Source organism: Scyliorhinus canicula, chromosome 7 (assembly GCF_902713615.1).
Source record: "Scyliorhinus canicula chromosome 7, sScyCan1.1, whole genome shotgun sequence".
Classification (NCBI taxonomy): domain Eukaryota; kingdom Metazoa; phylum Chordata; class Chondrichthyes; order Carcharhiniformes; family Scyliorhinidae; genus Scyliorhinus; species Scyliorhinus canicula.
In genome coordinates, this window is record NC_052152.1 from 84,346,397 (window position 1) to 84,361,343 (window position 14,947).

At 44.3% G+C, this 14,947-nt stretch overlaps 1 protein-coding gene across 1 annotated transcript in view; it reads left to right on the plus strand.

Annotated features, from left to right (window-relative positions):
* The first annotated feature begins 14,373 nt into the window (after window positions 1–14,373).
* The window catches only part of scaf4a (SR-related CTD-associated factor 4a), a 147,567-nt gene continuing 146,993 nt past the window's right edge, over window positions 14,374–14,947 (plus strand). Inside the window, exon 1 of the mRNA XM_038802292.1 lies at window positions 14,374–14,644. Coding sequence (XP_038658220.1) covers window positions 14,615–14,644 — 30 coding nt within the window. The 5' untranslated portion in view covers window positions 14,374–14,614. The remainder of the gene's footprint in view (window positions 14,645–14,947) is intronic.

A 14,947-nucleotide genomic window follows, 5' to 3' on the forward strand; every position in this document is an offset into this window, starting at 1 on the left:
TGTCCAACAGAATTCAAAACGAAATAATCAATCTTCTTGGTGAAACTGTCAAGAAAAATATAATTTCCGAAATTAAGGACGCAAAATATTTTAGCATAATGCTGGATTCAACTCAAGATATTGCCCATGAAGATCAGGTTTCTGAAATTCTGCGTTATGTTCATATTGATGAAAACAGAAAAGTAGAAATAAAGGAGACATTAGGGGCAGCAGGGTAGCATGGTGGTTAGCATCAATGCTTCACAGCTCCAGGGTCCCAGGTTTGATTCCCGGCTGGGTCACTGTCTTTGTGGAGTCTGCACGTCCTCCCCCTGTGTGCGTGGGTTTCCTCCGGGTACTCCGGTTTCCTCCCACAGTCCAAAGATGTGCGGGTTAGGTGGATTGGCCATGCTAAATTGCCCGTAGTGTCCTAAAAAGTAAGGTTAAGGGGGGGTTGTTGGGTTACGGGTATCGGGTGGATACGTGGGTTTGAGTAGGGTGATCATGGCTCGGCACAACATCGAGGGCCGAAGGGCCTGTTCTGTGCTGTACTGTTCTATGTTCTATTTCTGGGATTTTTTCAAGTCAACAAGAAAGATGCAGTCAGCCTGGTAAATAAAATTCAGGAAAAATTGGAAGAAGACAAAATTTCCATGAATGACTGTCGTGGTCAAGCATATGATAACGCAGCAGTTATGGCTGGAGTGAGAGGAGGTGTTCAACAAAAAATTCTTGAAGTTAACCCAAAAGCTGTGTTTGTGAACTGCGAGAACTACAGCCTCAATTTAGCCTGTGTCCATGCAAGTGAGGTGCAACCTGTTGTTGTTACATTTTTTGGCATTCTAGAAAAACTCTTTACTTTTTTTTCTTCATCTACTTCTCGTTGGGAAGTGTTAAAATCATTTGTCACTCGGACTGTGAAAAGACAGTGTGACACAAGATGGAGTTCCAGCCATGATGCTGTGCAAGTAATCCACGAAGAGTGTGACAACATTATTGCAAGCCTTCAACACCTGCTGGAAGGAGAATTTCCAAGGGAAACTAAATCTGATGCAGGATCGCTACTGAACTCTATTCAACAGTTCCCGTTTATAGCTTTATTACATTTTTTGGTACTCAGTTTTATCATCAGTGGAGAAAGTCTCAAAACGTTTGCAGGATCCGAAAATGGGGTTCCATGAAGCTTCTTGTGATCGGAGAGGACTTTTTCATATCTTGAATTTGAAGAATGATGAAATTATCCACAATGCAATAGATTTAGCCAATGAATATTGTGAAAATTGGGGAATACCAATTGCACGAACAAGGAGAAGAAGAAGAATGCCTGGAGAGTCAGCAAGAGATAGTGGACTGACGGCACAAGAAGAAATGAATAGAGTAATGGTAGAGATTGTGAACAGATTAAAAACTGAAATTGAAGACCGCAGTGTCCGTCTTCAAAGACTCAGTGACCGATTTTCTTTTCTTCTGAACTTGAATTCAGTAGTGATTGAAGACGAACAAGAAAGAGAGAAATTAAAAAAGGAATGTTCAGACTTTGCAAATTATTATGACAATGATGTGGTTGCAATTCAGTTATTTCATTTTCATTTTCATTTTCATATGACAAAATTATTGATTTTGTGATGCTCCTTCGAGCTGGAGGGAATAGAGTTCCCCATGATCCTAAAGATGCTCTCGAGTCTTTACTGCAGTATGGGAGGGATGTCTTTCCGATGCTGTGTGTTTCATATAGAATACTGCTTACAATCGCATTTTCAGTCGCAAGCTGTGAAAGGTCATTTTCAAAACTGAAATTAATAAAAACATATTTGAGGTCTTCTATGTCACAGGAGCGACTGACCAACCTGGCTTTAATAAGCATTGAAAAAGAATTTCTCACAGCTGATGTAAAAAGTGAAGTAGTTCAGGTGTTTTGTGACAGGAGGTATCATTTGGGGAAAAGAACTTAATAAATTTGATTGATTTATATTAAAATCGAATAAAGCGTTTATTTCATGTTTCATCTGTGTTTATATATTCAAAATGTTTTCCTTTCTCATAATATTTCTCAGTATATTAGGCCTTATACTTGAGTCTTTGGGGCATACAATCAAGATTTGCCCCGGGCATCACCAGACCTCTGCACGCCACTGCCCAGAGGAAACTCACGCAGACACGGGGAGAACGTACAGACTTCACAGACAGTGACCCAAGATGGGAATCGAACCCAGGTCCCTGGCGCTGTGAAGCAACAGTGGTAACCACTGTGCTACATTATTGCAGGCATTTAAATAAATTCAAAGTAATCAGGAAATAATTTTATAGCAATTGTGACGAGAGAAATTTTAAATATATGTTTTGGGATTATGTCGGTACTCGGTGTGGGTAAATAAAGGTGTGTGTGTTTGTGTGTCCAGAGTTAATTAACCGGGACCAGTGATCTGTGAGGACTAAGATGAAAGGTCAAAAGTATTATTTGGAAGCATTTGAAATGAAAGGTTACGATGAGGTTGAGTTAGAAGCAAATAAGTTGGATTTAAATTTGTGTTGTGAGGTAAGTGGGAAGCCTAGGTTTTGAGCTGTTGAATTTGAAAAGGTAGTTTGGAGGTGACAAGAAACATTTGCATCTTACAACGGTTTCATGAGTAAACAAGGGAAGATATATTAAATTCTATTGACCTGAAAGTTGAGACAAAGTAGAAAAAACATGGAAGATTTTTATATTTGGAGACATTGAACTCAAAGAGGTGTTTTAGAACAATGGAACCTGTGAGAATTAATAAATTATACTTTTGAGGAAATTGTGTTACTCTGGAAAGAAGGCTGTGTGTGTGTATGTGCGTAATTGACTTAATTAAGTAAGGAAAAGATTAATGGAGATATTTTGTCTGAAATAGTTGGGGGAAAAGGACTAAAGTTGCTCAAGGGTAGCATGGTAGCACATTGGGTAGCACTGTTGCTTCACAGCTCCAGGGTCCCAGGTTTGATTCCTGGTTGGGCCACTGTCTGTGTGGAGTCTGCAAATTCTCCCCGTGTCTGCGTGGGTTTCCTCCAAGTGCTCCAGTTTCCTCTCACAAGTCCCGAAAGACATGCTGTTAGGTAATTTAGACATTCTGAATTCTCCCTCTATGTACCCGAACAGGCGTCGAAATGTGGCGACCAGGGGCTTTTCACAGTAACTTCATTGCAATGTTAATGTAAGCCCACTTGTGACAATAAAGATTATTATTATGAAGTTGCAATTAGACTTGCCTGGTCAAGTGGTTTATAAGTAAATAAGTCAGGTTTCAATATTCGCAATAGTAAATACCAACGGATTTATTTTCAGCTATTGGACAGGATTTACCGACCTCTCCGCCACGTGTTTTTCGGCAAGAGAGGCAGTCCTCCACTGGGATCTACCAGTCCGGCTGTTGTCAACGGGATTTCCCGTTGACAGCACCCCTCGCCACCGGGAAACCCGTGCTCCAGCATGGGACCGGAATTTCCCGCTGGTGTGAACAGCCGGTAAATCCCACCCATTAAATTTCAAAGGGAAATAAAAAGGCTTGTACAGCTTGCAACGGTTTCATGATTAATTCAGGGAAGGTTATTACATTTTATTTAACCTGAAAGTGGGACCCATTGGAAAACATAATTTTTTCAAATCTTGGAAATGTTAAGTTCAAAAAAGAGCTGAGAACAATTAAAACTGAGATGAAAGAAGAGATCAGCGTATTTTAGAGTTATTGTGGAGAGCTTAGTGGCTGGTTGTGTGATGAAGATGAAAGTGGAAAAAGATATTGAAGGAAAGGTGTTCAACTCAATTGCATTGGCTGTGGGGAAAAGCCCTGAGGAGCAGCTCCTTTGTGCTGAGAAGCTGTGAACGTTTTGAATTGGAAGCAACCACCTTGTGTTAAACCAGACGAGTCATTGGGCGGGATTCTCCAGCCGCGTTCCCTGGCGACGGGAGATTCCCAACCGAGGTCAATGGATGTTTTCATTGTTGGAATCTTGCCTGTGGCAGAAGAATCCAGCCCTTAGTCTTCAAAACAGTTTGTTTCTGAGCCTCCTCTTAGAATTCTATATCAGAGTGAAAGTGCTTGCAGCTCCTTGACTTCGTGACTATTACTGGATTTTCATGGATAAAATTGAAAAGAGGGTTGAGAGGGTTGTTTCCAAGAAGGTAGTTTGCTTGTGTACCTTTAACCAAGCAGAGTTTTTTTGTTGTTCCATAAGAGTGTTTTAACTGTGTAATTTTAATCTTGCGTACTCAAGTTTTTTTTTCTTTTTAATATATCTTTTACTTTGTAAAATTCTAAACATGCTACTGGAGCTCTCGAATTCTGATATCATTAACCACTCTCCTCATTTTCCCCAATTAAAAAAAGGGTTATGATCAGTGAGACATACTGGGGTCTGTTCATCAATAGCATCTACTGTCGTTGTAACACAATTTAGTGGAGTTCTTTGAAGAAGTAACATGTACTATTGATAAAGAGAACCAGTGGATGTACTGTACATTGTTTTCCAAAAGGCATTTGATAAGGTGCCAAAACAAAGGTTATTGTGGAACAAAGTTTATGGATTTGGATAGATTGTCACATGTACTGAGAGACAGGGAAAAGTATTGTTCTGCGTACAGTCCAGACAGATAGTTCCATACAGGATAAACATAGGACATATGATAAATACACAATGTAAATGCATAGACATTGACATCGGATAAAGCATACAGAGTGTAGTGCTACTCAGTCGAGACGATTTGTGGAGAGATCAGTACAGTCCATAAAAATTAAAGAATTTAGAATCATAGAATTTGCAGTGCAGAAGGAGGCCATTCGGCCCATCAAGTCTGCACCAGCCCTTGGAAAGGGCAACTTAATTAAGCTCACACCTTCACCCTATCCCCATGACCCAGTAACCACACCTAGACTTTTTTGGACACTATGGGCAATTTTAACATGGCCAATCCACCTAACCTGCACATCTTTAGACTGTGGGAGGAAACCGGAGCACCCGGAGGAAACCCACACAGAAAGGGGGAGAACATGCAGACTCCACACAGACAGTGACCCAAGCTGGGAATCGAACCTGGGACCCTGGAGCTGTGAAGCAACAGTTCTAACCACTGTGCTACCATGCCGCCCAAGACGGTCATTCAGCAGTCTGGCGACAGTGGAGAAGAAGTTGTTTTCGAATCTGTTAGTGCGTGTTCTCAGACTTTTGTATCTCCTGCCCGATGGAAAAGGTTGGAAGAGAGAATGACCTGGGTGGGAGGGGTATTTGATTATGCTGCCCACTTTCCCAAGGCAGCGGGAGGTGTAGACAGAGTCAATGGATGGGAGGCGGGGTTGTGTGATGGACTTGGTATGTTCACGACTCTCTGTAGTTTCTTATGGTCTCACACCAATCAGTTGCCATACCAGGCTGTGATGCAGCCAGATTGGTTGCTTTCTATGGTGCATTTGTAAAAATTGGTAAAAGTCAATGTGGACATGCCAAATTTGCTTAGTTTGCTGAGGAAGCACTGTTGTGCTTTCTTGTTCGTAGCATCGATGTGGGTGGATCAGGACAGATTGTCGGTGATTTGCACACCTAGGAATTTGGAGCTGTCAACCCCTGGATGGCACAATGGCACAGTAGTTAGCACTGCTGCCTCACAGTTCCAGGGTCTCTGGTTCAATTCCATCCTTGGCTGACTGTCTGTGTGGAGTTTGCACTTTCTCCCGTGTCTGCGTGGGTTTCCTCAGGGTGGTCCAGTTTCCCTCCACAGTCCAAAGATGTGCAGATTAGGTGGATTGGCCACACTAAATTGCCCTTTAGTGTTCAAAATTTTAGGAGGGGTTAATGAGTTACGGAAATATGGTGGAGATGTGGAGTTAACTAGGGTCCTCTTTCCAAGGGCCGCTCCAGACTTAATTGGCCGAATGGCCTCCTTCTGCACTGTAGGGATTCTATGATCTCCACCTCGATACCATTGATGCAGACTGAACTGTATATAATACTTTGCTTCCTGAAATCAATGACCAGTTCCTTAGTTGCATTGACATTGAGGGAAAAATTATTGTTGTTACACCACACCACTATGTTCTCTCTCTCCCTCCTGTACTCTGGCACATCGTTGTTCGAGATCCGACCCAATACGGTCATGTCACCAGCAAACTTGTAGATGGAGTTAGAGCTGAATTTTGCCATGCAATCGTGTGTCTATAGGGAGTATAATTGGGGGCTAAGCATGCAGCCTTGCGGGGCCCCGGTATTGAGGACCATCGTGGAGTAGGTGTTGTTGCTTATCCTTACTGATTGTGGTCTATGGGTCAGGAAGTCGAGGATCCAGTTACAGAGGGAGGAGCCAAGTCCGAGGTTTTGGAGTTTTGATATGAGCTTGCCTGGGATTATGATGTTGAATGCGGAGCTGTAGTCAATGAGCAGGAGTCTGACGTAGGAGTCCTTATTTTCGAGATGAATGTAGGGTCAAAGAGATGGTGTCTGCTGTGGACCTGTTGTGGTGGTTTACGAATTGTAGTGGATCAAGGCATTCTGGGAGTATGGATTTGATGTGTTTCTTGATAAACCTGTTGAAGCATTTCATAATGATAGCTGTCAAAGCCATTGGGCAGTTGTCGGGGCAAATTGCTCGGTTCTTCTTTGGCACCGGTATTATGTTGGTCTTCTTGTAACAAGTGGCCACCTGGGGTGACCACTGCCCAACACAAAATGGAAGATTGCAAGGAATGCAGGGAAATTGGACATGTTGTAAAAGCAAGCAGCTTGCAAAGCGCTTGTATATTCAGACTACTGCAGAAACCAGTTTTGACTGCTGCAGAAACCAGACAGCACTATGAAAAGAAACAGTTAGCATACTAATGAGGCGATACCGGGCGATCCCCAGATACAATGGAAACAAGTTAAACACAGATCGATACATTGAATGGAAGGCCAGACTTTTCGGCGCCAAAGAAGTCTAAAACAATAAGTCCCAAGAACCGCCCCAGTGATCGAGGTACTGCCCCGTTATTGGGGAATTCAAGTCAATCGATTGGGAAGAGACCCAATCGATTGCGAGAGTATAGAGGGTCCTCCCAGGTGGGCGCAAGACCCTGAGAGGAGTATAAGACAGAGACCGTGACCCCAGCTCTCTCTCTCTGCCAGCCTCTCCTTGACCAGCCAGCCCTCCCAGCAGAACACCGTTGCAGCAGAAGAACCTTGAGGAGGAGAGGTCTGGACAGCAGCTGCCAACAAGTAAGTCACAATGCACGCTACGAGAGTAGACACTCCTGACCCCCTGTAGTCCATAACTACTGGAAGCCTGCGGACCCAGGACAAAGCTAGAAGCCATTGTTCCCTGATCCGGCAGTCCCCTTATCCAGATAAGTATTTGGCCTATTAGCGGTAGGATTAGCCTAGTCTTATAGTTTATATGCATGATTAGTAGATTATTGTAATATAATAAACGTGTCTTGTTTGAACTTACTAATTGGTGTATGGTTTTATTGCTTTGAACTTGACCTTGAAACTTGTGGTGGTATCTTAACGATACCTGGCGACTCCAAAGCTAAGTAACGAAACAGAGCCAAATTGAGTGTTAAGCACACTCACCCAGAACGAGCAACATTTAGTGGCGACATCCGACGGGACTCGATTAGAAGTGCCCCCCCCCCCCCCCCCCCCCCCCACTCTGAGAGAACCCAGAAATTTGAATCTGAAATCCAATTGGGAAAAGGAAAAACCACAAGTGCTCAAGTAGTTCAAATCAATACTCCTGATTTGGAAGTGTGTTTCTGCATGCGTAACTAACAGGGTTGTAAAACCGAGAGATTTTTGTTGCGACAAACTGTCGGGAGTTTTATAATTCAGAACATAGCGAAAGCCGTACCCGTATTTTATAAGCATTGCCTTATTATCCCTCGTTCCAAATTTAAGAGAGCATAGGAGGAAAAGAAATGGCCATGCAGGCAATGGAACGCCTCATGAACCCAGAGCAGTTCGTGGTCGCAGCGACCAACAGCAGCAGAGTAGGTCAGTGTCCCGTGTGGGAGCTGGAACTCAGGAAGTACTTCAAAGGGAAAGGATGGCCCCTTTGGAGTGAGTTTTGTGTGAATAAGGAGACAGGTCCCGGGAGTATAGGACATACTTGGTGGGAGAACCTATCTGGAATTCACAAGAAGAATTTAGGTAAAGCACGTAAGCTGATGGCAATTGTGTCCTGCTTGGCACAATTGCGAGGCACAGAGGAGGTCGTCAGGACGCTCCGAGCAGAGTTAGAGGAGAAGAACAGAATGAGCAAAGTGGATGTCAGGGACATCGAAAAGGAAAATATAGGATTAAGGCAATGACTGGCAGATAAGGATAGAGAGGTGGATGATGCCAAGAGGGCACATCAGTCTTGTCTAGCCCATCTGAGCAGCTCTCAAGTTCAGTATGAAAAATCCTATCAAGATGTGCAGCGTGCAGTCTTGATAAGAGAAGAGTCAGAAAAGCAGGTAGAGACACTGAAGAGGCAGTGTAGCGACCTAAAAGCAGCTTTAAGGGCACTCCATGCTGCCACCACTGAGCAAAGGCAAAGCACAGTGGACCACGCAAAATGTAGGAAGCAGATTGCGCAGCTGCAATCTCTGCTTTCTGTGCAGAATGGCTTCCAAGAGACCTTTGGAACACAGTTAGAAGAAGAAAATGCCCCAGATTGGCAGGAATTAAGTGAAACAGCGCAGCGCTATGTTCAGGGAAAATGTGCGCTAGCAGCGCAGCAGAAAAGGAAAGCGCCCCAACCCCCCACAGATCAGATAGCACCCGCACCAATGAACCCAGTCACCACCCAAAGAAAAGCAACCGCAGAAGGCGCACCCGAGATCACGTACACCACCCCCTTAACCGTAACACAGCTAAGGGACGCGTGTGAGAAAATCACCCCGTTCCTCCCCACTGCAGATCCCCACCAATTTTTCACAAGAGTGAAGCAACAGGCGACCATGTATGGCCTGGATGAGCGAGAGCAGGTTAAGCTCACAGTTTTGAGTTTAGACTCATCGGTTGTAGCAGCCCTCCCCGACCCACAGAACGTTGGAGCAGGCACTCTCGAAGAGATGCAAACAGCTATTTTAGACGCGATAGGGTACAACAGAGGAGACCCAGTCGAAGGCCTAAATAAGTGTAGGCAGAAAAGGACCGAGCACCCCACAGCAGTCGCAGGAAGGCTGTGGATTCATTTCACTGCCATTTTTGGTGATTTAGACCACGCACATTTAATCCAAGATAATATGGTTAAATGGACCCGCACCATAATCTCCCACGCCACAGATGCAGGACAGAATGTCTGCTCCAATTATGACCCCTCAGAAGAGGCCCATAATGAAAAATGGGTATTGAAAAGATTGTCCCGCGCTTGGGAGCAATCTGTCCACGGCAAGATAATGGTAAAGAACCCCGAAGAAGCTCAGGCTGCAGCAGATATCCAAGCAGTGAGTGCACACCAAAACTCCGCATGCGTAAATGAGGGAAAGAACAGCCCCCCCCACAGAAGTCGCAGGAATGTTATAACTGCGGACAATTAGGGAATTTTGCTAGGGAATGCAACGGCCTGCAGAAATCTCAGAGAGGCCAGCAGACAGGCACTCTGAACAGGAACAAAGCTAAGCCTATCCACAGTATAGGGACGCAGTCAGGACAGACCAAAAAACTGGATCAAGTTAGTGAGGCATGACCTCTCCTTCACAAACCATGCTGTGTATTGCTGATGAGTCCATTAGTTTCCAAATGGGTATAAGTTCTGTCCCTGAAAATTCTCTCCAATAATTGATCTAATACCGATGTGAGGCTCACTGACCTATAGTTTCCTGGATTATCCCTGCTACCTTTCTTAAACAGCGGTACCACATTAGCTATTCTCCAGTCCTCTGGGATCTCACCTGTAGCCAATGAGGATACAAAGATGTCAGTCAAGGCCCCAGCAATTTCCTCCCTTGCTTCCCTCAGTATTCTGGGGTAAATCCCAACTGGCCCAGGAGAGTTATGTACGTTCACCCAATACCTCGTTTTTGATGTCAACATGACCCAGAATATCAACACACCCTACCCAAGAGTCATCTCCCACAAAGTCTTTTTCAATGATGAAAACTGATACAAAATACTACTCACTGTCCTTAAGTGGTCCAATCCTTTTGCTGGCCACCCTCGTGCTTTTTACATATGAATAAAAAGCTTTGGGATTCGCCTTAATCCTACTTGACAAGAACTTTGCATGACCCCTATTAACCCTCCTAATTTTCTGCTTAAGTTCCTTCCTACTTTCTTTATACACCTCAAGGGTTTTGACTGTCCGCACCCTTCTAGACGATACAAAAGCCTCCTTTTTCTTTTTGACGAGGTTCAAGGCTCCCTAAACTTCCGATACTTATCCTTCATTCCCTCAGAAATGTGACTTTCCTGAATCTTAATTAACTGTTGCTTGAAAGACTCCCACATGCCTGATGTTGATTTACCCTCCAACAGCTGCACCCAATCCAAATTCTTCAATTCCTTCTTAATGTTATTGTAATTTGCCTTTCCCCAGTTTAGCACCTATCCAAGAATACCCTAAAACCTATGGAATTGGGGTCACTACTCCCAAAATGTTCCCCTGCTGAAACACCTCAACCACCTGCCCAGGCTCATTTCCCAATACCAAGTCCAGTACTGTCCCTTCTTATGGTCCGATTTTCCAAACTGCAGTCAGGGGAAGGATCGATAGGCACCCTTGATGTTTGTGTAGCAGTGGTCAAGGATGTTGGGCCCCCTGTGGAACAGGAGATATGTTGGTGGAATTTTGGCAGTACACTCTTGAGGTTGGCCTGGTTGGTTTAAGGTGTGGAAGGTAACATATTTGCATGGATTGAAAATTGGCTTGCTCACAGGAAACAGAGTGGGCATAAATGGGTCATTTTCTGGTTGGCAAAATTTAGCGAGTGGTGAAGCACGGGGTTCAGAGCTGGGGCCTCAACGTTTAACAATGTATATAAATGACTTTGACGAAGGGACCAAACGTATGGTTACTACGTATGGTTATTGTTGATGACACAAAGATAGGTAGGAAAATAAGTTGTGAATAGGACATAGGAAGCTACAAAGAGATATAAAGGAGCGATCACAATATGGTGGAATTTAAAATGCAGATGGAGGGTGAGAAGGTAAAATCAAACACTTCTGTTTTGTGTTTAAACAAAGGAGGTTACAATGGGATGAGAGAAGAGCTAGCTAAGGTAGACTGGGAGCAAAGACTTTATAGAGAAACAGTTGAGGAATAGTGGGGAACCTTCCAAGCGATTTTTCACAAAGCTCAGCAAAAGTTTATACCAACAAAAAGGAAGGACGGTAGAAAGAGGGAAACTCAACTGTGGATAACTAAAGAAATAAGGGAGAGTATCAAATTGAATCAAAAAACATACAAAGTGGCAAAGATTTGTGGGAGATTAGAGGATTGGGAAATTTTTAGGGGGCAACAGAAAGCTACTAAAAAAGCTACAAAGAAGAGTAAGATAGATTATGAGAGTAAACGTGCTCAGAATATAAAAACAGGTAGTAAAAGTTTCCACTAGTACATAAAACAAAAAAGAGTGGCAAAGGTAACTAACTATTGGTCCTTGAGAGGATGAGAACGGAGATTTAATAATGGGAGATGAGGAAATGGCTGAGAAACTAAACAGATTTTTAGGGTTGGTCTTCACAGTGGAAGACACAAATAACATGCCAGTGACTGATGGAAATGAGGCTATGACAGGTGAGGATGGGCAAGCTAATGGGGCTAAAGGTAGACAAGTCTCCTGGCCCTGATGGAATGTATCCCAGAGTACAAAAAGAGATGGCGAGGGAAATTGCAAATGCACTAGTGATAATTTACCAAAATTCACTAGACTCTGTGGTGGTCCCGGCGGATTGGACATTAGCAAACATGACACCATTGTTTAAAAAGGAGGTAGGCAGAAAACGGGTAATTATAGGCCAGTGAGCTTAACTTCGTTAATAGGGCAGATGCTGGAATCTATCATCAAAGAAGAAATAGCGAGGCATCTGGATGGAATTTGTCCCATTGGGCAGACGCAGCCTGGGTTCATAAAGGGCAGGTCGTGCCTGACTAATTTAGTGGAATTTTTTGAGGACATTACCAGTGTTGTAGACAACGGGGAGCCAATGGATGTGGTGTATCTGGATTTCCAGAAAGCTTTTGACAAGGTGGCACACAAAAGATTGCTGCATAAGATAAAGATGCATGGCATTAAGGGTAAAGTAGTAGCATGGATAGAGGATTTGTTAAGTAATAGAAAGCAAAGAGTGGGGATTAATGGGTGTTTCTCTGGTTGGCAATCAGTAGCTAGTGGTGTCCCTCAGGGATCAGTGTTGGGTCCACAATTGTTCACAATTTACATAGATGATTTGGAGTTGGGGACCAAGTGTGATCTGTCCAAGTTTGCAGACGACACTAAGATGAGTGGTAAAGCAAAAAGTGCAGAGGATACCGGAAGTTTGCAGAGGGATTTGAATAGTTTAAGTGAATGGGCTAGAGTCTGGCAGATGGAATACAATGTTGACAAATGTGAGATTATCCATTTTGGTAGGAATAACAGCAAAAGGGATTATTATTTAAATGATAAAATATTAAAACATGCTGCTGTGCAGAGGGACCTGGGTGTCCTAATGCATGAGCCGCAAAAAGTTGGTTTACAGGTGTTTCCACTGGCGGGTGAAAGCAGAACTAAGGGGCATAGCCTCAAAATAAGGGGAAGTAGATTTCGGACTGAGTTTAGGAGGAACTTCTTCACCCAAAGGGTTGTGAATCTATGGTATTCCCTGCCCAGTGAAGCAGTTGAGGCTCTTTCATTAAATGTTTTCAAGATAAAGATAGATAGTTTTTTGAAGAATAAAGGAATAAAGGGTTATGGTGTTCAGGCCGGAAAGTGGAGCTGAGTCCACAAAAGATCAGCCAAGATCTTATTGAATGGCAGAGCAGGCTCGAAGGGCCAGATAGCGTACTCCTGCTCCTAGTTCTTATGTAAATAGGTTAAGTATAAAAATCTGGAACTTGGGGTGTATTGTGGGAAATGTTAAATTGTCCATATTGGCAGGAAGAATAAAAAAATAAGCAAATTTTCTGAATGTTGAGAGACTGCAGAGCTCTGAGATGCAAAGGGATCTGGGTGTTCTAGTGCATGCTTCGCAAAAGGAGCATGCAGGTACAGCAAGTAATTAAGAAAACTATTAGAATGTTATTGTTTATTGCTAGAACTGAAATCAAAAGCAGAGAGATTATGGTTTAGTTACACAGGGCACTGGTGAGACCATATCTGGATTCCTGTGTGCAATATTGGTCTCCTTATTTAAGGATGTAAATGCATTGGAAACAGTTCAGAGAAGGCGTACCATATTAATATCTGGTAGGGGAGGATTGTCTGATGAGGAAAGGCTGGACAAGTTAGGTTTGCATCCACTGAAGTTCAGGAGTAAGAGGTGACTTTATTGAAACATGTAAGTTCCTGAGCAGCCTTGTGGAGATGCCATATCCTCTTGTCGTGACAGGTTATTGGGGACAGGTGGGAATGTGGAGTTAAAGTTAGATCAACTGTGATCTTATTGAACGGCTGAACAGGCTTCTCCTTTTCCTAATCCATATGGTCATATGTTTGCATCATCCTGGAATCGTGTGCTCAGCTTCGTAAATTCCTATTTCTCTAACTATAGATGTGGAGATGCTGGCGTTGGACTGGGGTGAGCACAGTAAGAAGTCTTACAACACCAGGTTAAAGTCCAACATGTTTGTTTCAAAGACTAGCTTTCGGAGCACTGCTCCTTCCTCAGGTGAATGGTTCCTCAGTCACCTGAGGAAGGAGCAGTGCTCTGAAAGCTAGTCTTTGAAATGAACATGTTGGACTTTAACCTGGTTTTGTAAGACTTCTTACTCTAACTATAGAATCCTTTATCAGTACTGCTTCCCTGATCTTTGGCCTTGGCCACCCACCCGCACCCGCTAAACACTGTGTAGCTGAGATAGAATGTCGACTTAGCTGCAGATTTAGTAGAGCACAAAAATGAGAATTGGGAAACTGTCAGAAACATTATTTTCAAAGTTGGGGGAATTGGGGGTTCTTGTGACAATAGTATTAATGAACTGTGCCTCCTGCAAGATAGATCTGAAGAAAAATATAAAAGCAAATTACTCTGGATGCTGGAATCTGAAACCAAAGGGAAAGTGCTGGAAAATCTCAGCAGGCCTGGCAGCATCTATCGGGAGAGAAAAGAGCTAACGTTTCGAGTCCAGATGACCCTTTGTCAAATAACTGAAGAATGGGATAGAGAAGCTCCCATTAGGACAGATATAGACTCCGCATGCGCGCTTTCACTCTCTCCCCCCACCCCCCCCCCCCAGACCCCGCATGCGCACTGTCCCACCGAGAGGACGGTTGCCTGTCCCAGAGCTACTCCCACAAGGCAGTGCGGTGATGTTGTGCAGCCGCCGCCATGTTGATTGAGGCGCGTGTGGAGCCGCTTTGGAGGTGAGAGCGGAGCGGGAGCAGAGCCACAAGAACCGGCCGGGGCCGAGCCGAGCCGAGCCGAGCCGCAAACAGGCGCAGCGGAGCTCGAATCTGCGACAAAAAGTAGAGCACGGTGACCCCTTTCCCCCCCCCCTTCCCCGGGCACCGGCAGCATGGAAGCCGTCAACGCCTTTAACGACGAGGTGAGTCAGAGTAGGAGCCGCTCGGCTGGCCTTTTCTCTATTCTCCTGCCCGCTGTAAGAAGCTCTGGGTGGAAGTGGGGAAATTGTCAGCCGACCCTGAGCATTGTTCTCCACCCGCTTTACCCTCTCTCCCCTCCCACATTGGTCCGCGACAACCCGCCCAAATGGAGGAGCTGAGGGGGTAGGCCCGATGTTTGCTAACAATCAGAAGATGGAGGCGGCCGGGTGAGCGCGGTGCGCCATGGCGGCCGGCGGGTTGGGCCTACTCAGGCGGTGCGTTATTTCTATTGAAGCTCCTGTGTC